The following is a 25,299-nucleotide window of genomic DNA, read 5'->3' on the forward strand; positions in this document are numbered from 1 at the left end:
GTCTGAAATTATTTTAGAAAAAAGAAAAGTTGAAAAGTCAACTGCTCCTGCAGGCGTTGTGCCGGATCAAGTATTGTCTGCTTTACTTCAAGCAGCAAAAAGCTATTAAGTAAAAAAAGCATAAAGTTTGTATGAATGCCATTTAGCGTGCTGTGACTAATTTGAGATATTCAGAGGGCTGGAGCACCTCTCCTGTGAAAACAAGCTTAGAGAGTGGCTTTTTTCAGCCTGGAGAAGAGAAGGCTCCAGGGATACCTTATTGTGGGCTTACAGTCCTAAAAGGGCCTACAAGAAAGCTGGAGAGGAGCTTTTTCAAAAGAACATGTAGTGATAGGACAAGGGGGAATGGCTTCAAACTGAAAGAGAGTAGGTTAGATTAGGTACAAGGAAAAAACTCTTCCCTGTGAGGGTGATGAGGCTCTGGCACAGGTTACCCAGAGAAGCTGTGGCAGCCCCATCCCTGGAAGTGTTTGAGGCCAGGTTAGATGAGGCTTTAAGCAACCTGATGTAGTGAAAGATGTCCCTGCCTGTGGTTAAGGGGGTTGGAACTGGATAGTGTCTCAGTTTTGGAAGACAAGTGTCTGCTAGGGAGGGCAGGAGCCTCCCTTGGAATGAAAATATAGACCCCCCCATCCCTCTGAATTATTAAAATTTTGAAATCAAGGGGCTCTCAGGCAGACATCTGGGGATAGTTCTTTACTAGTATGTATAAGGAGGCACACAAACAACAATAACTGCAGCATTAACAACAAAACAGAACCAGGGGCCCCGTGACAGCTTTCTCAGCTGAGACGGGAAGGGATGGAGGAGAGGCTTTGCTTCACAAACCCCCTCGGGCAGTCAGTCCCGGTGCTCCCGCGGGGCTCTGAGGAACACCCAGCTGGAAAGGCAGGGATGAGCAGAGATCCTGGGCCGGTGGCTGAGGTGTATCAGCAGCTCCGCGGCGGTGGCTGGCACTGCCACACGTCCCGGCAGGACAGGGGGTGCAAGGCTACCAACAAAGAGGGAAGAATGAGAAGAAGAAGCAGCAGCTCTGTCTGGGTGATGGTGAAATTCCCTTCCCTCTGCAGCAACAGCTCTCAGCAAAGTGTCCTCCTCTGAAGCTGAAGAAGCCCACCAAACTGTCCTCGCCCTCCCCTTTTCCTGCCCCCTTCCCCTCCTGGGCCCAACTGAACTCTTTGTGTTTCTCAGGCACCCACCAAGTACCAGCAGTCAGGTTTCCCCACAACTAAGGGGTAAAAATTCCACAGGTGAGCCAGAACTAAAAGGACACCTAACCCCCAACCATGGTCTTTATGAACCTTTCCAACTCAACCCATTCTATTATAAATATCTGCCTTCTGGATTCAAGAGTCCAGAATCCTGACAATGGAAAAGTGAGAGAAGATGTAGTGTAAGAGCCTTCAATGATTCCAGGCAGTCTTACCCAGTGACACCAGAATGCAATTTAGTTTCTGCTACAATATTTCTGTACAATTTTCTCTATGGTTTCAATAACTGTTTTTCCACTGCCTTATTTTTTTTCTTCATTTCCTATGTATCAGATAATGACTCACACTCCAAAAACTAAGAAGAAGCAATTTCCTGGTGTCCATGAGAGTACAGGTGTGCCTCTCCAGAGACCTGTGACACCAGGTTATCACAGAGCTGCATGTCTAATGTAAGTCCAAGCAAATGAGACCAAGCTGGATTTTTTAAGCTTTTTTAAAAAGCATAACAACAACAAAGGAAAAAAACAAACATAACAATGCCTATCAACTAAACCTTCCCTATCTAAAAGTGCATTGCCATTGACATTCATTATGGATAATTTCAAAAAAAGGAGTGGAACATTGCAGGCAGGGAAAGGTCCAGTGGCTGAGGTCACATTCTCAAAATAGTTGAATGAATATTTGCTGATCAAGTTGATTTAAATTTGCATTATATTTCATATATTCTTGCATCTTCTTGTAATATATTCCATTGGAAAGTTGCACTAAACATATACAATGCCTGGGGTCTTCCACTTCACAAGCAACAAAGTATATTAATCTGGGGAGGTTTGTTAGAGGACAGATGAAAAAGGAAATGGGTAAGACAAAAATCTTGTTATGTTTGGTTTCCCTGCTTTGGAGGAATTCCCTTTTTTTTCCATCAGAAGTGTGTAAGACATTTTGCTCTTGGTGTGACTTGAGTCAGAGTAGAAGGCTTATTGTAACTGGAATAAAGGAGTCTTAACATGTAGACATCCTTGAATATTCTTTTCCTTCTGTTAGAAGAATTATTTCTTAATTTCTGAGCTGACATTTGTCCTGTTCCCCATCCTGAGGAAGTAAAATACCAATGAGATTCCAAATTTAAATTCTATTTCAACTTCCAGTTGCATAGTTTTGGATTTGATCAAGTCCAGGTAGCTATGATACAGGCATGTTTATTGTGAGGATTTAATGTTTTCATTTCTGTGGGTACTTAGTCTGAGAGACTGCAAGACTAACAGAGTATGATAATAGTGCTCAAGACTCACAGGATTGGTATAGGTAAAAATGTTAAAATGAATGGGTAACCTGAAATGTAATGAAATTACAGGTGGTTCTTCCAACACATCAGTCCTGAAGATGGTCACATGTCATCCCTCTGCCACTCTTTGCTTTCCTGTTCATATTTTCTCTTTCTTAAAATACTTTCCCTCCTCATTTTAGTGTGGAAAATGGGTACAGAAATCAGTGAGGACTAATTGGGCTGTAGTTGCACAGGTGTAGGTGACTGAGTGAAGTCTGTTGTTTTGGACAAGGAGTGGTCACAGATTTATCTTGCCTCCCACTGTCTCATGCTGGAATTAGCATGCTTACAAGCAGGTGACCTGAGACCCCTCCTGTGTCATCCAAATATACCTTTTTGGCAGGTGTACCATCCCTATTGGATTATATGTATTAGGTTACCAGGGTCTCGGAGCAGACAAGTGTAGCATACCAGATCTGGTCATGAAGCATTTATTTCTTAAAAGAGCAGGATGAAGGAAACACTCATTTCCAAAGCAGAAGAATTTTTGACTGTCCCACAGCAGAATTTGTCTTGCAGTCTTAATTTTTCTTCTGAGTACTGCCCTAGATAAAATGGCAATTGTTTGAACATGGCACCTACTTTGTCTAATAGCCTAATTAAAAATCCTAGCTGGATTAGGAGTTCTGACTTTGTGTCTTTTCTTACAATGGCCAACTTTTTGCACCATCACAACATCCACAGTTTTTGCAAGACCTCTCCCCATATATATTCAGTGTGTGTGTGTCAGAAGAATGCAGCAATTAATTAATATATTAGCTCATATTAGTAAAATATTGATTATCTAATAATTTTCATGCAGTCTGCCAAAAGAGCTGCAGGCCTTAAAAATCTAGACTGGTTAATCTATGCCTAAAGATACATTGCTGCTTTACTGTGGGGTCAGTGTTAGAGTTCAAGGTCCCATTTCCCCTGCAAGGTATTTTATCCTTGGTGGGCTTGGAGACCTGGACTCATTCTGTAGAATTGGCTGTTAGGGCAGTATTACAGTCCAGTTTTTGAGGTTATTAGAAATTCCTCTGCCCAAATTAAGGTGCCAAAGTCAATAGTGTGCATTTTATTTGATAATAAATATGAGAGAGGGAGGGAGAAAAAGGAAGAGAAAGAAATAGAAAAGAGGTGGAGGTACAGAAAGAGAGTGACAAATTAAAGTATCACCACTCTGTGGATCCCAAGGATGTTCTGTTGATCCTCTCCAGCTCTGGTCTTCTTGGTGGTGAGGGTGCCCCAAAAAGCACAGAATCCAATGGACTAATACATGCTCAGGCCAGGTGGGAATGCCCAGGTACCTCCCCCTGGGGGGTACAGTTTGACACAGTCTCTTGCAGCAGACTCTGTGTTTGTTGCATCACTTTGCATCACGTGCAGTCCTGTGGTGCAAGGCCTTAGGAATGAGTCTGAGGAGTGCTTTGGGCATCTTTGATGGATTATGACATCCCCTCAGCTGCCTCCCACATCAGTGTCCTGTGGATGTGGCCTGTGGGGTTGGGGGTTACATAGCTGAGTCAGGTTGTGTAAGGGAGGATGGGTGTTCAGTGCCCCTGACCAGAGGTTACAGAGGTTACAGCCGAAACTGCCTCCCCCTCCTCATTTTGGGGGGGGGGAAGTCTATATAAACCTGGCCTCTGTGGGCTATGGGCTCCCTCACCCCAAACCCAGCCAGGGATGATTCTCTCTGCATTTGGCTTTCTTGTGCATGCATTCCTTTCTCTCAGCCTTGTTTGCTTCTCCCTAGACCTGTGATTGAACATAATGTCCCCTTTATCTTATCTAGGCATCCTAACTCACAGTTCAAAGTTCCAGCCAGGCATCTTGAAGGAGGGGTGGGCTTTTGTGGTTGTAGCTTCTTTATACAGTTTTTGCTATAATGGGCAAAACTCCTTCCTAACAATGTTTAAGGCATGAACCATTTCAGTCCCTGACAGACAGCCTTACACCCTATTTAGAAAGTATATTTTCAGGAGTAAATCATCATTATCACTGGAGTGTCTAAGCATTACATTCTTGCTTTATAAGTGGAGAGAAAAACCAAGCTTGTGGAAATGAAATTACTTTCCTCTGGGAAGTCAAAAAAATGGTGTCAAACCCGTGGGAGTGGCTTTTATTTCCCAGTGTCGTGTACTACACTGCAATTTTTGCATCAGAAATAATCTCTGGAAGTGATTGCTGCCCCTCTTTAGCACCATCTACCCAGGCAGGGTGTTTACTTAAGTGTCCCAGGATCCCGGAGTGACGCGAGTCTTGTGTTTTGGCACAACTTGAATCTTCTCAGTTGTGCAGCTTGTGCCTCTGCAAGACGGCTTCAGGTCACTGCTGGATACAAATTAAAAACACATTTCCATCATGCTGGTTCTGGTAGCTTTTGGTCTAAGAGAGGTGTTAGTTTAATGGTGTGAAGCAGCCTTTACAGATTGCCTCGCTATGCACACTACAGAGGAGAAATGTAAACAGCAGAAATCTAACACTGTGAAAATACATGAAAATTAATTTCCCTCCTGCTCTGCCTAAATAGTAGAAATAATATGAGTGTTTTAAGCAGGAAACAAGCAATACCACCCTGAATGAGAAGTTTGTCCTTTGTACCTAACTAATTTCTGTGCAGGAAACTGCAGTGACTAGATGAAGACGTTCTCAAACTACATTTTGCAGCAGAAAAGGACAAACTTTGATGGCTTTTATGCTGTTCTAATTTTAGTACAAATTCATTTACAAGGAAATACTTGCTTGGAAATTATTGCTGGAGGAAGACAATAAAAGCTTAGCTGCCTTAATTTGAAAGCAATATCTGAACTGGATGTATTTCATACTTTAAATAATTTAAGTGGCTTTTATCATATGAAATCTCATGAAAAATGTTAGACACTTTTGCCCTGGATACAATCCAGGACAGTTCATCTGAATTATCTGAAGTCTCTTATTCTTATTCAGTACAGTGGTTAAACTACATTAAAAATTTTTGTAAATGCTTCCATTCAAAATTGAAGTGAACTTGTTTGAAGTTCTTCATGTGAGACTCAATGTAATGTATTCCATTTAAAAACATCATGAAAGGAAGCAGTTGATGAGATACTATAACGTATCTCTTTGAGATGTTGGTTCATACCTCCAAAAGGAGGCGGGTGGTGAAGATCTTTAGTACTGAATAGAAGTATTCACACAGAAAATTAATGCAGAATAGCCACTGCACATGTAGCAGCCATTTCATGCTAATTTTTGTATGACTTCCCAGTGCAGACAAGGCTCTAGTTACTTCAGATGAATTGTCATGGGATCCCTGTATGGACAAGCTCTTGCTGTATGGAGCTGAGGGAGTCAGGAAATACTGGAACGCTGCCTTCTTTTTCTTTTTGACATTTTTCCCTCCTTCTTTACAGACTTGCTGGTTGAGATCACTCAAGGGGGCCTGAACTACTTAATATTCTGCTAGCTATTTCCTTAGAAACTGATTTAGCTGTGAAATCATTAACTGCCTCCTTGGGCTCCATCCTTTTTACTAGAAATGTAGTTTAGTTACCATAACCTGATATTGGGCAGAGAAACTTTCCATGTCTGCCAACCTCTTTTCACATACTTTTCACACCCCTCTCACTTCTGCTGTGTTTTATTGTTTACTAGTATGGAATTGTGTCCCTGCTCTGTCCTTCAGCTGCCTCAGTTTCCCATTGATTCACTTTCACTTATGAAATCAAGAGTTCTATTCGTTCTCTACTTGAAGTCTGTGTTGCATATTGCTCTTTAAAGTGAAATCTTGGTAGTATTCAGAAGAAGAAATCTTAAGTCCTTGAAAAAGCCAAGTACTGAAGACCTCTCAGGCCCATTTCTACAGTCTTTTTCTTTAAGTGTCATGGTGGTATTTTGGGTCTTCAGACTGCAGGGAGTTATGGTTTCCTTTCCTTGGCTCTTTTATTGCAGTAGGAGAAAATGTTATTTTCAAATATGTCTGCTGTCAGCTGGTTTGGGGGAGCTACAGTCAAGCAGTTAAATTACATCCTTAGTAATGGTTTGCAGTAGGAAATATAAAATAATTTCAGTCTGTACTTTGTCATTACAGGCAATTAGAAGAAATTAGAATTTACTCATATTAAACTTTTTATACTGTAAGCATTCACCTTGCATTCTCCTTTCTCCTCCAGGCCAGAAAACAGTTCTTGTCACAATAGGCATGAGAAGCTGCAGTCTCCACCGAGTGGTCCTTCTTCCATTTGTGGTGGGAGCCAGTCCAGCATTTCTGACTTCTGCATTTCCCCCTCATGTAAGGATGGTCTGTGGATGCTGTTCTTAATTGCTGACAGGGGCAGGTGTAGGGGGCCTGGACTGTGTGTTGTAGATTGGGGAATTTTTTAGTGTAGTGAGGAAATGGCCCTCTGTTTATAGAGCCTGGGTCAGTCTGCAGGACCTTGGGGCACATGGCAGATTCGGCTCAAGCTGAATGAATGGCCACAGAAGGTAACGTGTGGTCAGCAGACAGCAATGGTCTCACTTGCCTCGCTCCATCTTGCTTCCTGTGGGAGTGCCAAGGATCAAACCCAGAGCTTCCGATGTGTGAAGGGTACTCTGCAATGTCCCCTGCCCAGGGAAGGAGCTGCAGCCAGAGACAGTGCACTTCCCAACAGGCAAAGCCCCTTGCTTGGTCAAATATACCCTTGTTTGGATCTAAATGAGTCACTGTCTGCTGGCACCTGCAGGCTCTCTTGGCTGTATCTCAGTGTTAGAGCTGAAGGCAGCTGCAGTTATCTGCTGAGATTTGCAACTGCATTTGGATCATCCAGGGCTGTGGAGGATGGGCAGCCCAGTGCTGTGTGGCTGCATTGTGGGTGATGCTGCTAAACATTCTGCCCTTGCAGCTTCAGCTGAAATGAGTGCAAACTCAGCTGGGCCTGAGAGCTCAGAAACGTGTCATGGGATTTTAAAGGTTACAGCCTTCTGAAATACTCGATTACTGAACTTCTGATATCCACGAAATCACGGAACTTTGGATGTGGGAGTTTCAACCTTCCTGCAAGGGTTCATTAACATTTCCAATTACAGATCTAAGGCAAAATGTTCAGCAGTCGTAGATAAAGGATCTTGCATCATATCCGGGACAGAATTATTAATAAGTTCAGGCAAAGTGTGCCTTTTCTTTTCTGAAAAATATGCTTTGAAGCAGTAAAGGAATAGCATACTTTTTACTTTCTCTTCTATTTTTTTAAATTTCCTAAAGGAAATGAAAAGGATTCTGAGAAAAGTAACTGAGGTCTTGCAGACAGGAATTCACTTGCGTAATGCCTAGAGCTGATAAATGTAACATGATGAAGGAGAGGAGGACAGGAGCAGGAGAAGCTCCTGTTCAGGATGGGCACTTGGGTTCTTGCTGTTGTGTAGCAATGAGAGCTGCTGTTCTTGGCCTCGCTGTGCATGGTAACACCTTGAGTACAGCTCAGGAGGTTTGGCTGGCAAGGGCAGCAACTCACGCTAGCAAAGGTTGTAAACCAAGCAAAAGCATACTGACTGGGCAGTTTTCCTGCAGAGGGAAAAAAAGAACAGATTTTTAAATATCTGTGCTTTGTAAAGGAAATTAAGCCATGTAGTTCTCAAAGGTATTCCTATTTGGTGTTTTAAAGTGTAACTGGATGCAGTTCCTAAGGTATTATGCAGCCATCCAGAGCCCAAGTGAACCAGATTTTGATATCTTTCCAGTGAGATGCATGCACTTACCTCTGTCAGTTTTGCTGTGCTGCTGATGCTGTCTGATAGTTTGTTTTGTAGAGATTTGTGAAGAGGTTTAAACAGGCAGCCTGAGTCAGTCAGCAAAGTAAATGTTAATTTTTCATGAATACTGATTTAAAGCCTTCATGCTGCAGATATTTCTGCCAGCTTACATGTTTCATTTTGTCAGAACTTTGCTTGTAGCCTCTGTTTAAAACAGTCTGTTATCTGCTTTCAGTCAAAATTATATGCAGGTGGCTACTAATAAGACCATTAGATTATATTCTTTTCCTGTAGAAAAATCTTTGAGGTCAGAATATACAGCATACCACTAGTTTATATGCATTATACATGTAAAAAGAGAAATAATTTTTGTGTGTGACAGAGGAAATTCTTCCTATAATTAATCCAGGCTATAAAATAACATTGAGCTACTTGAAAGATGGCCTAAGGTTTGTTTCAGGTTTTTGCAAGTAGCAGTGACAGATGTGCTTGTCTTTCTTATCTTTTGGGATTTAGAAATGAAGTAGAAGAGAAAAGAGAGCCTGCACTGCGGGACTCCCTGGTTGTTATGTCAGTGACAGGACTTTTATTCTGCAGGGTGATAATTGAGCTGGGTCTTTGAACATCTTCACTTTTTCCAAAAGGCAGTGGAGATTGTAATATTTAAATAGAAAAGGCTTTAGTTTAAGACAATGGAAAATAAGGCCTTTCTCTTCTGTTGCCTTCTAAGACACAGCAGGGATCAGAAATTTGTAAAAATAATGGTACTGCCTCTAGAGGCTTTAATCATGCTCAGAAGGCCAGACATCTCTGCTGTGCAATAAATGATAATAAATGTGACTTTTGATCTTGGTCTAATGATCGTACTGCAGTACCAGGAACCTGCTATTTCAGAATATTTATTTCCCAGCATCACATGAGTACCTTGGGACTCAGAGTTTCATGCAGCCAAGTTGTGAAATGAATAGTAAGAGACAAAGAGTGAAAGAAACAAAGTAAAAGCTTCATATGAACAATTAACCTTGTCAAGGGGCTATCTCAAGGAGGCTGAGTTTAGCCTCAAGGAACCTTGATCTTCTTTTGTTTTCTAAAAATGAGCATAGTTCTTAATGTCCTCCTGGAAATATTTAGTTGTTCTTGAATTGGTCTGGGTCCATCCTCTCCTCCTTTATCCTTTGGTTAAGAATCAATAATTCTTGCACTCTTTTAATTTTTTGTCTCCTGTGAGCAGAAAATTTGTGGACCAAAGATGAATCCTGGTCATCTTCCTACTCTTATTATGCTGAATGCCAGACAGAACATGTGCTGGGCAGCAAAATGCCTGTCTGAGAGTGACCTGATCTGCATTTTTATCAGCATGAGAGAGCAAACTAGGACAGCAGCCTGTCCTGAGCATGGCAGGAATGGAGCTAGGGATTTTCCCTAAAATTTCATTGAACTTGCACATCTTGGTAGCCTTGTGATTCTAAGCAAACTGAGTGTTCTTTACTTCCCTATTAGTGTAAGGCAGAAATTGAGTCTGACAGAAGTGTAAAACACTTCTTTTTGTCTTTAGTGGCCTTATTACTGTGGTGGATATGTACAGGCAACTGCAAGGGGTTGTGTTCCTGTGGCTTTAATGAGATATTGGACATGGCTGATGTTAACTGGGGGTCTACGTGCTCCTATTCCATTGCAAGTGCACACCGTAGCCATTTTTATTTTCCAGCTGCAAAGGGCTTAAATTATTACACTTGCAGCTGTTTTGCTCAGGTGATGAGCCATAATACACTCTGCCACCCAACCTCAATAGTCTGACAAACCTCAAGGTTTCCTTCACACGGCAGGAACTGTGACTTGATTGTATTTCTGATAAAACTGTAATGAGACAACTCTTCACTGAACTTTTCTTTTTTAAACAGCAGTTGAAATGAAGTCATCTGAAGTATTTGCATCAGGCCATAGAATGGGCCAACACATCCCAGCTGGTGATACCTTGTCTTCTCGATCTGCTGACTTCACTGAGGACAAAGTAAATGGTCAATCACATAGGTATGATCTATCCAGGGGAAACTTAAAACTGTGAGAGGAGTCTGACAGGATTTACCAGCTAATTCCATGCTGCTGTAAAGACAATCTGTGAAGTCATTTGATGTATGATACAGTCTGGCCTGAGACAGCTGTGGTGGTGCTTGCCAAACAAAATACCCTTTGCTGGGCCAGAGGCAGCTGTTCAATTTCTAAGCATCTGGTTCAGAATGGGAGAAGTTTCAAGCAAGACATTATTAATGAACTTCACATGTATGCTTAACATGGCCTTCTGGAAGAAAACTTTGTGATTGCTTCCTTAGATGACTCAACACTTGCCCATGAAAATAATTTATTAGTAAATAAATAGGTAGGACTGCAGGAACAGGACAGGAATGCAGAAGGAAGAAAAATAAAGCATTTAAGTGGATTAAGAGTGTTTAAACTAGCTGAGTTGCTAGCACTGCTGACCAGAGTCCCTCATTTATGCACTAGATGGGTATGGCAAAAGAGGCAAAGTTATGAGATCACAGAGCAATGGGTATCAACTCTTCCTCTGAATTATTCTTGTAAAATTAAAGGTTATTCTCTCCTTATCCTGCTTATCATGTTCACCTTGAGCCCTCTGTGAAGTCTTTGTCATGTGTACAACTGTGAATTTATATCTTGGATGAGAACTAGGAATTAATTAGCAATTGGACCAAAGTTTTCAGGGCCTGCATGTGTCCTTCAGACATTAACAGCTTTTTCCTACAGCTAATTAGATTGGGCCAAGTTTAAAACAGTGTAGACAAATTTTAAAAGCAAATATGTTCCAGAACTAAAACACAGAATGGGTGGAGATGTGTTAAAGGAAAGGTTTTACCAACTCTTTAAGTACCTGATTTTTCAGAAGTGCTTGGTTATTTGTGTCAATTACAGCGCTAGTACTTCTGAAAGATTCTGTGTCTACAACTTTGTTTCCTTCAGGCCTACAGATGCCAGTGTGTGGTTTTGGGTTTTTTGTTGGGTTGGTGTGGCTTTGGTTTTGGGTTTTTTCCCCAACCAAACAGTTCTGCTGTTTCCATGGTGACATCTGATAAATTATAAGAATTATTACTGGTTTTATTTCTGTTGTCCATTATCACAGTAGCTAAGCACATAAAAGAAATACAAATAGACAATAAAAAATTATGGCAAATTTGTTTGCTTTGTGGTGGAGAGAAGGATATTATTTTTCAGACTTGGCTTCCAGGAAGCAAATCAAATTGGCAGCATCTTGTCCCCCACCTTACTGAGACGCTTTGCTTCTCTACACAACCTGTTATAGAAAAGGTGTGTTCCCAGACATTTTTAATATTTGTTCACAAATGTATGTCTAAATCTCAGGATGGATTTTATAGAAGTGAAGGCACAGGTGCAGTGTCCTGCAGAGGAAGATCATATCTTTTCATTGTGTGTTTCCTCAGCATGCATACAGTAATTTGGATTTCCAAATGCAGCCTCGAGTTACAGATAAAGGAATGCAGCCATTCATAGTCAAAGAGAGCACAGGGTTTTCTGTGTCAAGAGTCTTTTGTTAATATGTTGGTGTTGCAATAGCTAGACCTGCCTTTTCATTCTTTCACTCCTGGATGCAGGCTATAATTTGTTTGCAAAACAAACAGGACTAATAAATCTCTGCTTTGCTCATAGTTTTGTCCACTCTAGGAAATGTCTCCTTCCTGGAGGCAAATACCTATTAGGCAGATACCAAGACCTTCCTAGAAGAGGTATGTATGAGAAGAGGAGGGGGCTGAGTTGGGCTGTAGAAGTAGTCACTTCTCTTTCCCCTCTTCCTTAGAAGTATAAATGGGGAACTTAACTGCACAGAGATGAGTGAAATGATGCAAAATCATTTGGAGAGGAGAATGAGACCTTAGTGTAGTGACTGTTCTGCTGCAGTTGTTTTATTTCCAGGGGACCAAATGATTGTTGCAGCTGATTCAGGTCAAACTAGTAGTTGATCTTGCATTGATATTCCCTGTTGCATTTGATCATGTGAGAATATAGCCCTGTTGTGCTTTTTAGCCAATAAAGGATGAATTTGTAACAGACTTCAGTCTATAATTGTGGCTGACTGAAAAAGGGTTTTTTTGTATTGTGACTTGGTCCAGTATCATCATGATAAAAAAGATCTTAAACTCTGCAGGACATTCTTACATCTCTATTAGCCTTGCTTTTCTGATAATCTGCTAAAAATGGCCAAAAGTCCCAGTGTATTCTTGGAGAAAATGGTTTAATTAATCTTTCTATGTTCAAGTCCTGTCTTATTTCCTGGTTGATTATTTGAGTCCCAGTGTCAGTCTGTTGTGCGCTTTATAAAAAAGTAGACAAATATTTCAGTTATAGACAATTATTTCAGTTTTTACAAGTAAACAGTTTTCTTTCTTCTCAATGCAAATGCAGGTTTTTGTGTGAGTTTGCTGTAGGTTTGGGTATTTTTATTTGGTTGGTTTTTTGTTTTGTTTTTTCTTTGAGCACATCTTTTCATCAGTGACTCCTTTACCAAATGCTGAAGAACGTTGCCCACACTAGATTTTGCTTGTTCTTTCTTTAGCTGATCAACTTTTAAAGAATAACAAATAGGAGTTGTAGGTATTATCCTGAGGATTAGTTATTTTCTGCTGATCTTAACCTGAAAAGATGAAGTGGTTCTGTGGTACTTGAACACATGGGGAGCCAGATCTGCTCTGCATCCTCTCAGAAAAACAAGAGGGTTTTTACAACTTTACAGTTTTTGCTACCAGCCTATTTCATATAATCCTTTCCTGAAGAGCTGGCACAGATGTGAACCGTTTTGTGTGAGAACTGTGTATCTCTTTCCTTGGTAAAGTGATGTGACTGTGGTTGCATTGCTTTGCTCTGTCACTAGTCTGGCTGCTGAGGTTACTGCCCTGAAACTGTGGAGATGGTTTAATGTCTATAAAAGCTCTTTTTTAGTGTATGGGAATGCAAATCCAGGGGTTTGTTACCTGTTGTTGAATAAGGAAGAAAAAAACCCTCATTTGTGGCTCAAAAACTGCCTTGAGGCTGGTGAATCTTTCTTTTTAATCTACCTAAGAACTTCATAGTAAACATAACATTGTGAAGAGCACTAGTGAATTGAAAAACAAATTAATTTGAACTAACCCACTTTACCAAAGTGAGTTAAGTGACAAAAAAAGCAATAACAATGACACTGCTATATGGAGATAAAAATTCTTAAATATCTCTGTGGTCCATGCCTTGAGGTTTTATCCAGCCAGTCTTATTTTTTATATTTACCAGTCTGTTTCTGCTGCTATCTGCCACATCCTCCTTTGAAGCTCAGACAAGTGTTAACAGTTGTAATACTCATAGGTAGAAGGCTGCAGAGATGGTTCTTAGCAGAGCAGTTAGCACTTCTCTGCTGTTAGCAGTTAGCACTTCTCTGCCCTTAATAGTTAGCATATACCTATGTAAAATGCAGACAATAATGCTGTTTAAAATACGAAAGGAGCACTTGCTCAAATCTCCCTGGAAAGTGAAGCAGAGCTATGGAAGGGCTAATCAGCACTGACTCAGCAGCATTCCCAGGGGAGGAGGGGAGATTAAGTATCATGAAAATCCTCCTAATCACCCTTCTGATGGTCACAAAGAGTTCTTTTCATGGAGCTAATAACGGGGACTTTCTATTTTAATGGCTGATTTTTAGATGGCACCTATTTTTTCGATGTCCTGCCTTTGGCTGTCTTATTTCCCGTTTTTAATATGATTAAGTTTTCATGTAGCTGTTACTTTACTTTAACCTTTTCTCCTTTTAAGAGAAAATCGACTCACTAGTGCAAAAACTAATTTAAATTCAGAATTATTTTAGAGACTTGCTAGTTCCTGGTAGCCTCCATTTTTGTAATTGGGGAAAAACTATATTTATGCTGGGGGCAAGGAAGGACAGTGTATCCTCACACAGTAATTGACTAAATTTTAAAGAATGGTATTTTTGCAGCACATGCAGACTGTGAAATAGCAGCACCTGGTTTATGTTCTCAGTGTGAATAAGGAACCTCTATGTTTAGGGAATTTCTTTTATAGATACCATCACAGCTCTTTGCTCTTTTGACAAAGCCTTCAGGGAGTTCTACAAATCTTATCTCAGACAGGAGCCAGGGAAGCTGCCTATGTCTGCCAAGATTGACCTATACCTGGAAGAAATTGTGGTGTCTGTGCCCTAAAAAGATGTGTTCCTGTGCCGTAGCAAATCTGTGTATTTTTTGCACCCTAGAATGAGTCACTGGATGTGATAAACACAACAGAAAACAAACTAAAGATTGGTTCCTGGTTTGCAGGGAATTTAACTGAACCTGTTCACTCCTGTTGTGGGAAGAGTGGGGTTTGAGTAGGATGGACAGGTCGATAGAGCCTGTGCAGTGAGCATATGTCCCAGGCAGTACCTGAGGTGCCATGTTCCTTCCCATTTGCAGTCTCCCTGAGGTCTGAGCACCTGCTGGGCTGTCACAGCACATACTGCAGGTTTCACTTGGTTGCAGTCTTACTATGCATACGTATTTCTCCTTGCATTGCTAACCCTTTCCCTCTCCTCCTCCAGGGAGTTTGCTTTAGCCTTCACCAGCAAACCCAAGATCCCTCGCACTCCTGACGGGCAGAACACCAGCCCTAGAAAGGGAAAGGTCCCAGCCATTGCCCCCCAGTTCTCCCAGTCTGGACCCCAACAAACAAGCCATCCAAGATCATCAGCATCATCCACAAGGAGTAGACAGAGTAAGTGGAAAATGTCATGGTTCTGTTTGTCATTCCTTGGGGTGGGAAAGGAGGGAGCATTGTAGAAACTCTTCAGGAATGAAGTCGTAGGCTACAAATGTGCCAGGAGTGTATGACATTGTATTTGTCATCTGCAGGGTGTACAACCATGTAATTATGTCCTGCTGAACACTGCTCCTATTTCCAGACTGTCATGTGAGCAGTTAAAAGACATGCTTTTTCCTGTCTTGGGTGGAGAAAAGTGGCCCAAATTCTTAGAAGTTTTTGGGGAAGCTTATTAGTCTCAGATTAGAACTTCTCTAGATGTCATCAGAGTTTTTCCTTTTCTTTAGACACTTGTTCATCCCACTGTGTAACTTGAAGTCGGATCCCTGGGTGTGTCTACAGTGCAGCTGAATGTAGAGCAGATGTCAGGCAGCTCAGGAGATGGCTCAGGGCAGCTTGGTAAGCAGAGAGCCAGGCACAGTGTGCTGCTTACGCAGTCTCCTTTCTGCTGGAGACTGGTACTCAAGAACCACACGGCCGTGCTGTGGCCTGCAAAAGTTTATAAAAAGTGCTTCATGTCAGGGGGGGTTCAGAAGAGAGGGTGGTTTTGACCTGAGGATGGAGGAAAATGATGGACACTTGCTTTGAGCCAGGCAACACAAGCTTAATACAAAGGAAAAACTGATCTTGGATGCTCCACATGTGGCATGTCAGCTGTGGAGTTTTTTGGGGTGGAGGGGGAAGAAAGGTGCATTCTTCAGTAATGAATTTTTCCCAGGCATGTGGATAGGAAAAGCTGGATTCAAAACAGCTCTGTGTCCATCATCAGTGAAAATGGCAGGAGCAAATGCATCATAACAAGTTTAGTGATGATTATTTGATCACAATGTAACATCAGCTCTATTCTTTAGCTGTAACTGTTACCTTGAAACATTTGACAAAAGCATAGTAAGTCAATACCTTCCCAAGAAACTCGAAATGTGTGTGTATCATTAGCTACTCATTACAGATAGGGAAAATGAAATGAAAAGAATTTAAATAACCCAGTAAATCAGTAACAGAGCTGGAAAGAGCATTCTGAATTCTGTGTTGCTCATTCATTGTTCCACACAGTTGCATGTGCAGAGAAGTGGTGTGATTTCGTTCAGGGAGTACAGGTGAGGCATTGGAAGGGAATGTTCTTGGTGGTAAAAGGAGGTTTTGACCTGGAGGCTTCTTGCTTCAACACTCCTGTGCTGAGGTAACAGAGGTCTTTCAGCTTTACCTTTGCTGGATGTGGCCCGAGTTTTACCTCTGACATCAGTGCTCTCTTGTTTCCTGCGACAGCAGCACTGTTCTGCCCTGACTGGATGTGGTGTTAACACCCAAGAGTCTGCCCCTGGTTCCTGTTTCGGTTCATTTCCAAAAGCACTGGCCCATTGAAAAGAAGCCCTAGTGAAGAGGGGAAAAGCACAGAGTGTGTGTGTGTGTGTGTACACAAAAAATCTTCTGCATGTTCTACTTTCTCCAGGGCAGCTCTACACTCCTGGGGAGAGCGTCCTAGGAAAGATGTGACATACCAGTGTTGCTTTCAAGAGGCTCTGGAGCAAGATCCTTTTCCAGTGGCACAGTGTTAAATGTATTTTATTTTTAAATTTTTAAATTGCTTTAAAGTACATCACTTGTGTGATCTGTCAAGTCCAGGTACTTGAGCTCTTCTAAATTTTATTGTTTTATTTGTTTTACACTATACCTCTTCTCTTGGCTGGGAATGTATGCTGAATGTATAATAGACATCCCAACTTGCTGTGTGCCTATTTTACCTTTTCTTCCAATTTTTCACTTGAGATTCCAGGTTTTCATTTTCTATCTGTCCACATGTGCCATGAGAAAGTATCAGCAACTGAATGTTAAACTCTCCCTGCTGAAACTAGCAAATAAATTATTTTGCAAACAACTAATCTTCCACTCACTCTCTGAACATGTATCCAGCCTTGTCATCTGCTGTCACAGAGCATCTATTAGTTCTTGTCCATCCTGCAGGGGCTTTTACACAGGTGTTTATAGGTGGGAAAAGTTACATGAAGGTTGTAAGGACCAGGTTTTTAAAGGACTAAAAAGGGTTTTAAGCACCTACACTGGAACTTAGGGTTCTCAAAAGTAATTCTCAGCTGTTACTTAAAGATGCAGGGAAGGGGTCTGAAGCAGGTGAGCCCCTAATGTTTCCCTAGTAAAGCTCTGTCCTTACTATTCCTTTAACTTCCTAGCTGACTCATCTGCAGGTCAAAAATGGTATCAGATGCACAGATAACAGCAATCAGTAGATTCCAGCAGTTGCTGCCTCCCATTTGCCTGCTGCATAGATATGTAGGGTTTTACATATCAAGAGACTCTGTTCCAGTTTTGGTATTTCTGGAGAAAGGCAAGTTTGTATAGCTGATGGACACGATGAGAAAAAGATGATTTCTGGTTTTACTTGATGTATTCTCTAGTTTTAGAGGCACATTTTTAGCTTGATTTTAGTATTTATTGCAGGTGTATTTTCTGGAAACAAGTTGATTTATGTAAACCTACCTGAACTAGCTGGACCACTCCTCTTGGAGCTCGGAGTGTGTGGAATGCCTGAAGAATGCAGAGGAAGCCCAGGTACTTAGTGCAGCTACAGGCCTGGGGCCAGATTCCTGCCCAACATGCAGCCCCTGCTGTTAGCTGAACTCTAGAGCAAAAGCAAGCTACTCCAAATAAAACCATCCATGCTGGAATCCTCTGTGATTTCCATTTCCAGGCTGGCACAGGGATGACACTGGCAGCATGGCTAGAACACAGGGAGCATAGGCACCTCCAGATTTAGACCTTTTCAACTGTATTCCACGTGGACATGGTTGTGTGGTTTAATCCACTCTGATCCTTATTCTCTGTCTGTTCCAGGCAACTCTGCATGGACGTGCTGAAGCTGTTTGCAGTGTACCAAGTTCTGTCTAAGGCACATTGGAGCTAGGGCAGTACAAAAATCTCTACCAGAGGAATGGGGAATGATTTTTGTCCAGAGTGCAACTGGGCCCTGGTGATGCCCTTTCAGTTCTTTAAATATCCCCTGAAAAGGGGTTGCCAGAAATACATTCTGCAGTTTTAAGTGGCAGCATCATGAGTTAAAGTGCCTTTCTGCATGTTTTTTGTGATGTTTGTGTCCCTGTACAAGTTGAACAAGTGTCACCCTCAGTCAGCTTCTGTCTTGTAATAAATCCTGCTTTCAGCTGACAGACTCTTTCTTGATGTTTTTCTGCAGGCAGCCAGTCCTACAGGAAGTGAGAACAGTTCCTTTCCTCGAGAATCACCTGTCACATTGTCGAAGGACAGAGCCAGCTTCCTGTAATGAGCTTTACTGGTGACCTACAGAGGAGAGTGAGGTTGTTGACACTGCAGGCCTTGCACAGGGATGCAGGATTATCTGATGGGATGTGTCTGTGGTCTCTAGAGCTGACTAAGACAAGGGCCTTGTTATTAGAATTTGAGGTCTCAGCAGCAGCCCAGGACTGACATGGGAGAAGGATATTCTCTGATAGTTTACTCTAAAGTGACATTGAGAAGAAACTCTTGAGAAGAAACTCTTGCCTTCTGTGTCAGAGGAAATGGCCTTTGGAAACAGAATGTAGGCTCAGCCTAGGAGTCTTACCAAGCAACTGTATTCTTTACTTATTGCTTGCTGAAGCAGCCTGCCAATTGCTTTTTGTAAAACTTTGCCTGTCTGACTGGATTGGGAGGTATCTGTGTTCAAAGGTTCTGCGTGAAGAGGGGCAGTGTCTGCCACACGTGCAGAGCCTTCCTGCCCAGAACAGTCCTGTGTGGGGCAAGATCTGCATGGCTTCCAGACCCTGAAGAGGAAAATACCTATTTTATCAACTTGTGGTTGACCTGTAGTAGATGGAAAATGCTGTTACAGTGCCCAATGCAGCATCCATGCTCACCTCTGAGGTCTTTCTCGGCAGCAATTGCTCCTATTCCTTCTTTTTGCATTTTTTTTTTTCATAATTCTGCTGTTTAACATTTGTGGAATGAAAAATCTACTTTTTCCCCCTGGAATGAAGAGCTTTGCTTCTTCATTCATAGAAGAAACCATGAGAATGGGAACAGATCAGAAGCAACTTTCTCTTTACATGTAACTGCTTCATCTTCTTTAGTCTTTGTTACTTTTTTTTATGTTCTTCACTTCAGAGCAATGACTGTTTATGTCTTTATGGAATTTGTGTTGGTCTTTGGTGCATATGAAGTGCTGGCTAGGCAAGAGAGATCAGGAATCCTTCCACTAAATAAAAATGCAGCATTTCATTCTGCCAGTGAATTACAAAGCTAGTGCTGTTTGTTATTCTTTCTCTCAATGGTAACAATGACCAGGAAACACCAAAGTCTTCACTGGGGGTTGGCTTTTCAGCAACACCCCCTCATGTGACAGCTGTTAGGACACATAAATGCAGTTTACATTGGAACTTGGCTGCTGCTGAGGCAGTGATGTACAAAAAGCAGTGTATTTGCCATAGTCAGAGTTCAGAAACAAATGTCCTAATGAGTACAAAAGCGGGGAAGGTAAGGCTTTGGTTTTGGAGTTTCACCTTGAGAAGCAAACAATTGAAACACAACCTGAAAGGTGAAGCAGCTGCTATAGTGACACTGCCTTCCCCTAAAGTAAAGAGTTGTAAAGCCATTTCCACAGAGCCAGAAGAAAGCTTTTTGCTTCTGACAAGATGTTGAATTGGGCCTCTTGCTCTGTGGTGGCAACTGAAGAGCCAAGGTCACGGATGTCATTGCCTCAGACCCACTGAGATCAGCGATGCTGTGTCAAATGTTGGCAGAAAGGGCTCTCACACACAAGTTCAGGAAACCCCTTTAGATGGACTTTAAATTGGAATGGAGGTGTTTTGTGGAAGACCTCCTGTAGCTTAAAATCCAGTCTATTCATGTGGAAGATAGAATTTACTACTCAGTAACACCAACCTAACACCTAACCTAACACTACCTAAGCAGGCAGAGTACTGGTGTTGCTTTAGCTCCCAAACTACACAGGACATGAAGTGATCGTAGCCACGTGATAGCCTCTGTCACACAGATCCCCACACCAGACAAAGAAGTCACAGAAAACCTCTGGCTTGTGCTTAGATTCATCTGCCTCCTCTCAGAGTTGATAAACACAACTGATGGGAAAATATCCTCTGGTTCTCAAAAAGGCAGTAATGGAAAACAGCCATAAAAGTTCACCTCCTGCCTTTCCAGGGTAGGCAGAATTTCCTCTGAAATTCTGGTTTTTTTCCAGCACATAACATCAACGGCCAAGTTGACACTGATGTGCTGAGCAGTTCATTTGCATACATGAATAACACAGAATGCTCTCCATAGCTGAGTTTTATTTATCTTACAGAGTGCTGAGTTTTGTGTTGGATCTATGCTATGTTCATACTAGATCTGGTGCTGTAAGATGGAGAGCAGCTTTTGAAAAGTGTTGAGAGCAGACTAATTTTTTTTTTGTGGGGGGGGGGAGTAACAACAACCCCAAAGCCTCACTGATTTTAGGAGCTGAGGTAAAAACTTCACCACCCATTGTCAGACACCCAAAGGTGGTTGGTAGGTGTGGCAACTGCTCCAGCAGATCAAGATTCATGAAAACTAAAATGCATCTTGCTGAGTTGGACTGAAAGGAACAAACTGAAGTGTGTGTGTGTTTGTAATGTGCAGGCCTGCTGCAATGCAGAACTCCATATGCATGGTTTCCCATGTTCTTTTAGCTGTGTGAGTATGGAGTTCAAAATCCAAGACTATTTTTGTATTAATGCATGAGAATCTTAATTTTCCAAATACCTGAGAGAAGCTATGGATGTGCTTAGAAGTTAGTTACCAGCTGAACAGTAATTTGAGAGGCTGAGGAAGTAATATGTCCTTTCCTGTGTCTTATTCACAAATAAGCTGCTGTGATGGCAGTCAGAAGATTTGAAGCTAATGAAAAATGTCAGTTCTGCCTTTGTTCATAGGACTCCACTGTTTGGGGTGGAAAGGTCCCTGAATGGAGGTCAGTAGCGCACACATAGCAAATTCAGCACCTCACTCTCAAAAGTTGTTGGGTGTCTTTTGTGTGTGCCAGGAACGGGCAGCTGCTAGATTCATCACCTTCTTGGGGAATCCATAACAGGAGCAGTGGAAATTGCTGCCCCAGTGGGAGGGGTGTGATTGCCCTTAGAGTGGCTGTAATTTTTTTCACAAAAAGCAAATAAAATTACTGCAAATGACACACGGATCTGCAAGGAAAGCTTTTCCGGGACCAAAGTCCTAAGTGCTGCTACCTTTTGGATGTAACTACTGTATACTCAGTGTCATTTTATTTATGCAGTGTGTTATTTGAAACTGTGTAAGTCTATTGAAGTTTCCATAGAGGGCTCATTCTGTATGAGTGGCTAAAAATTATCTATCAGTGTCTAGATAAAAATGCTCCTAAAGGGTTTTTTTTCCCTTTTTTACTTTTTGATATATTTGGTTTGGGGGGTCATGCAATTTTTTTTGTGTGCATTTCTTTATATTTCACTGTGGTTTATTATTGACAAATTCTGTCCCCAACAGTTTTTATCTCCATCTAAGTGGAAAACACAGCTCCTTTCAGTTCAGCCCGGCCTGCCTCTGCAGAGGTAATGTTGTTTACTCAGAAGTGTTGCAAAGCAGGCATGAACCACTCATTGTTTGTGGTCTCTCATGAGGAGAGCCCAGGCATGTGGGATGCCACCAGCGACACCGGGTTGGTGTCAGAAGTGTTATTTGTTGTACAATTTAAGTGTGTAAGGGAAGGTAACAAGGAAGTTATCTGGAGGGAAAATATTGCTGCGATGGGGAGGGCCAGTGGTTGCCTGATTTGGCTTTGAGTTGTCCCTTTAAACAAAGTTTCATTAATCTTTATAAATCATGGTGGAGATGGCAGTGCAGAGATAAAGAGCTCTGTGTGGTGTTCGTGCACGTCTTGGCGTAGTGGTGGCAGAAAAGCAAACACGCTGCCTTCCTTGCAGGTGTTTAAGTATATCCAGACTCACTGTTTAGCTCGGGGCTTGAATTTAGCTTTGAGACAGAACTTCCTGGCAGTTTGGACCATCCTTACACTTGCTTGCAGTCTGACTGAATATTGGAACAAGCACTTTCTAGGGAGAGGAAATGTGGGAGATTTGGGGATGCTCCTTGCTTGAATCTAAGGAAGGAGTGTGTGAGCGCCGCCAGGCACCCCGGACACCTCCTGAGCTGGAGGAGGTGTGTGGGCATGGCAAGCAGAGAGGATCTATGTAATTACAGCCTTGCAAACCTCCACTGATCCTCTGGGAATCCAGTACCAAAATACCTCTGTGACTGAGCCGTGTGGACTTCTCTGGGCTAGGCTGCACTTTCCCAACCTATTCATAGAAATTGTGAAAGGAGGGAGACTCTTGAGAGTTTTATTGACAGGTGAGAAATAGCAAGATGTTTCAAGACAAACAAAACAGACTGAGACCAGACTGTTCTGGCCAAGCTATGGCAATCTGCTGCTAATGGACTTGAAAAAGAAACCAACTTCTGGGTGCAGAACATAGAACATTGTCCTACTGTGTTATCAGACCAGTAATTCTGTAGCCTGACATCTTGTCAGGAGTTGGGATCTGATATTTCAAAGCAAGTTTCCTCCCAACTCCAGGCTGCTTTCTACCCTGCAGTAACATTGTATTCAGTTACAGCATCAGGATCCAAATTTCCACTTTTTGAGGACCTGGTGCTGTCCAAACAGGCTCAGTGGCACACCCTAGGACATCTAATAACTTTCTGGAACATGTCCTCCTTTTAGTACAAGTTCTCTCAGCAGTTTTTGGCATATGGTCCAAGTTTCCAAGAAACTGGGGCAGTAATTGATGGCAGTGAAAGTGAGAATGCTTCACATAAGCAGTAAGAAATCCAGGTGACAACTTTATTGTTTTGTTCTTCTTCAAATATGGGAAATGTTGTTCTGATATAATTTTAAGTCAACAGATTTGGGGAGTGATAGTTATTTTGTTCACTCTGCATGTGAGTGACCTAGCACTACATTTTATTTCAAAAATGATTTTCAGAATGCCTTGCTGGCTTTCATCTTAAAAGACTTTTAAAGTGTTTATTCATTTTGTTTTTCTTTTAATAATGCTGAGAGCTAATTCTTCTGAGTAAGCAAATAAACAGGACAAATAAAAAGTAACAAATACCTGAAACAATAAGGTTTATTCTGCAGGTGTTTAAAGTGCCTTTTATATTAGGCTGTAATTGACAGCTACAAATGCTGAGGTCATTTGAAAATGAGACCACCTGCAGAGGGTTTTAGGAGCTCAGGGGCACCTCCCTCTACTGATCTCAAGGAAAAATTCTGGCCTTTGTAGATCCAGATTTAGTTCTCCTCTGAAGAGTGAAAAAGTCGAGCTGTAGTGAGGATGGGATGAAAGTGCTGGAAATAGCAGCTGTGTGCCAAGTGATACAGTTCCTCATTTGGGCTGCCGTGTGCCGGTCTAACTGTCCGAGCCCTTGCCTGGATCCGGCTGACTGTTGGCAGAGGTTGAATCCTTCCTGAGAACAAATCACTTTATTGTTCGTGTCTGCTCATGCACTGCCTTTTGGGAGCGTGGTTCATGTTGTTGCAAGAAGCAGAACCATTAGCACCAAATGAATTCTTTGTCAAGCAGCGCAGTCTCCCTGAAATTTTTACTCCTTCCTCCAGCAGCTTTCCCCCAGGGTCAAATTTGCAGTATTGTAAGGGACTGGCTCCTGTTAAGCAGATGACCTTTTTTTGTTAATTCTGCAGATCGTGGCATACCATGATTTTCCATGAAACTGCCTCCTTTCTATTTCTTCCTCATCCAAGTGAGCAGCTGGGCAATGAAATGTGGCAGCTCTGGGACTTGAACAGATTAAGCCCCTTCCCCCCTCAAGGCTTGTGGAAACTGGGCTGTTTGAAACAGCCAAAATTTCCACCCTGACTGTACCAAAAGCTCCATGCCAGGGAGCTCCTGGTCATGAGCCACCAGCTCAGGGGATGATCCCTGGCAAAGCACAGCAGTGCTTCTCAAGGGTCCCATCATTCCATGCTACAGCACCCATCACTGTCCTGTTCCTGCCCAGATCCAGGGATTGGGTCTGTCCAGAGCAGCTGCATTAGTGTAACCACACTGCAGCCGGGGGCAGATCATGGATTGTGAGCCATCAAAACTGGTCCCATGGCTCACAGTCAGCCTCAGTGCTTGTGTGACACAAGGCCCTGAGCAGCTTGGCTCACAATTAAGGCCTTTAGCCCCTAATACAGTAGACAGTAACAGCAAAAATAAAATAAGAAATTGGCTTGCTTCTCCCAAAATTCAAAAATTGGTCTGATTGAGTCCTTAGTCATGTGTGCCTGGAGCTGACCTGACATTTAGTGTCATCATCTTGCTCAAACACCGGATCTGGCCATTGCAGAGAGAAATAACTGACTTTTGATTTGTTTTCCACATAGATGAAAAACTGTCTGCATGGCTCTTTCCTGGGCCATAGTTTAGGATTGGAATTTTGGGCAGGGGCAAGGAGAGAGCATGGTAAGGCTGTTTCCTCTCTAACCCTGGTTATCCTCATGGCTCTGAGGTGGTGAGGATGCAGGTTTTCACAAAGCTCTGCTGAGCATTGAAGAAAGGTGGGTGTGAGCCACTGTGAACTCCCACAAATCTCAGACCTCATTGGGGCTCCTAAGGTTCTCTGAAACCATATTTACAGCAACTAAAGCAATGTCAGCAATTGTGTCACTGCCCAAGTCACCCAGAAATGGCAGCAGTAAGAACCAATTTCACCTCAAGGGATTTGGCTCCTGGGTCATGTCCATGAGCAGGGCAGAGACCAAAGCTTCTTAATCAAAACCAATCCAGGTGATTTGACACCTTTCTGGTGACAGTAACACACTTGTATCTGTAATGTCCAATTTGAAAAGATATTTCCTTGCTCTACATCTCATTATTTTCATTATTTGTTTTTAGTGAGATGGAAATATCTTCTGTGTTTCAACCCACTCCAGGTTCCCCCAAGCAGCTCTGAGGAGGCAGCTACTTTTCTACAAGCACTTGCTCCTTGCTGGCAGCAGGGGCTTGTTAAAACCTTTGCACAAAGCTGGTAAATTTTGTTCAGGTGCCTAAAATCAGTTTCAGAGGGAACCTCAGCACATTCATAAAAATCTGTCCCTTCATCCTGCAGCAGTGGCCTCTCTGAAGAGTGTCCTTGTAGTTTCCTGTCTCTGCTTCCTTCCCTTTCTCTAACTTTTTGTTTTGTTTGAAGTGGGGGGTTGCCTTATTTTTTCCTGCAATG

The 25,299-nt window shown here is 42.2% G+C and overlaps 1 protein-coding gene across 7 annotated transcripts in view; it reads left to right on the forward strand.

Annotated features, from left to right (window-relative positions):
• Positions 1-25,299, forward strand: part of ARMC9 (armadillo repeat containing 9) — a 78,224-nt gene that overhangs the window by 40,954 nt on the left and 11,971 nt on the right. For 3 of the 7 annotated variants that reach the window (XM_088061018.1, XM_088061017.1, XM_088061020.1), the window contains 4 exons: positions 1,545-1,660; positions 6,672-6,790; positions 10,131-10,260; positions 14,822-14,994. In XM_088061018.1, the coding sequence (XP_087917144.1) occupies positions 1,545-1,660; positions 6,672-6,790; positions 10,131-10,260; positions 14,822-14,994 (538 nt within the window). Of the gene's footprint in view, positions 1-1,544; positions 1,661-6,671; positions 6,791-10,130; positions 10,261-14,821; positions 14,995-15,326; positions 16,464-16,489; positions 19,305-25,299 lie in introns of those variants that run through there. The other 4 variants (XM_088061021.1, XM_014254289.2, XM_088061022.1 and 1 more) reach the window with 4 other exon arrangements.

This window comes from Pseudopodoces humilis, chromosome 11 (genome assembly GCF_049639895.1).
Source record: "Pseudopodoces humilis isolate 2021_Gansu_Grassland_sample_001 chromosome 11, ASM4963989v1, whole genome shotgun sequence".
Taxonomy (NCBI): Eukaryota; Metazoa; Chordata; class Aves; order Passeriformes; family Paridae; genus Pseudopodoces; species Pseudopodoces humilis.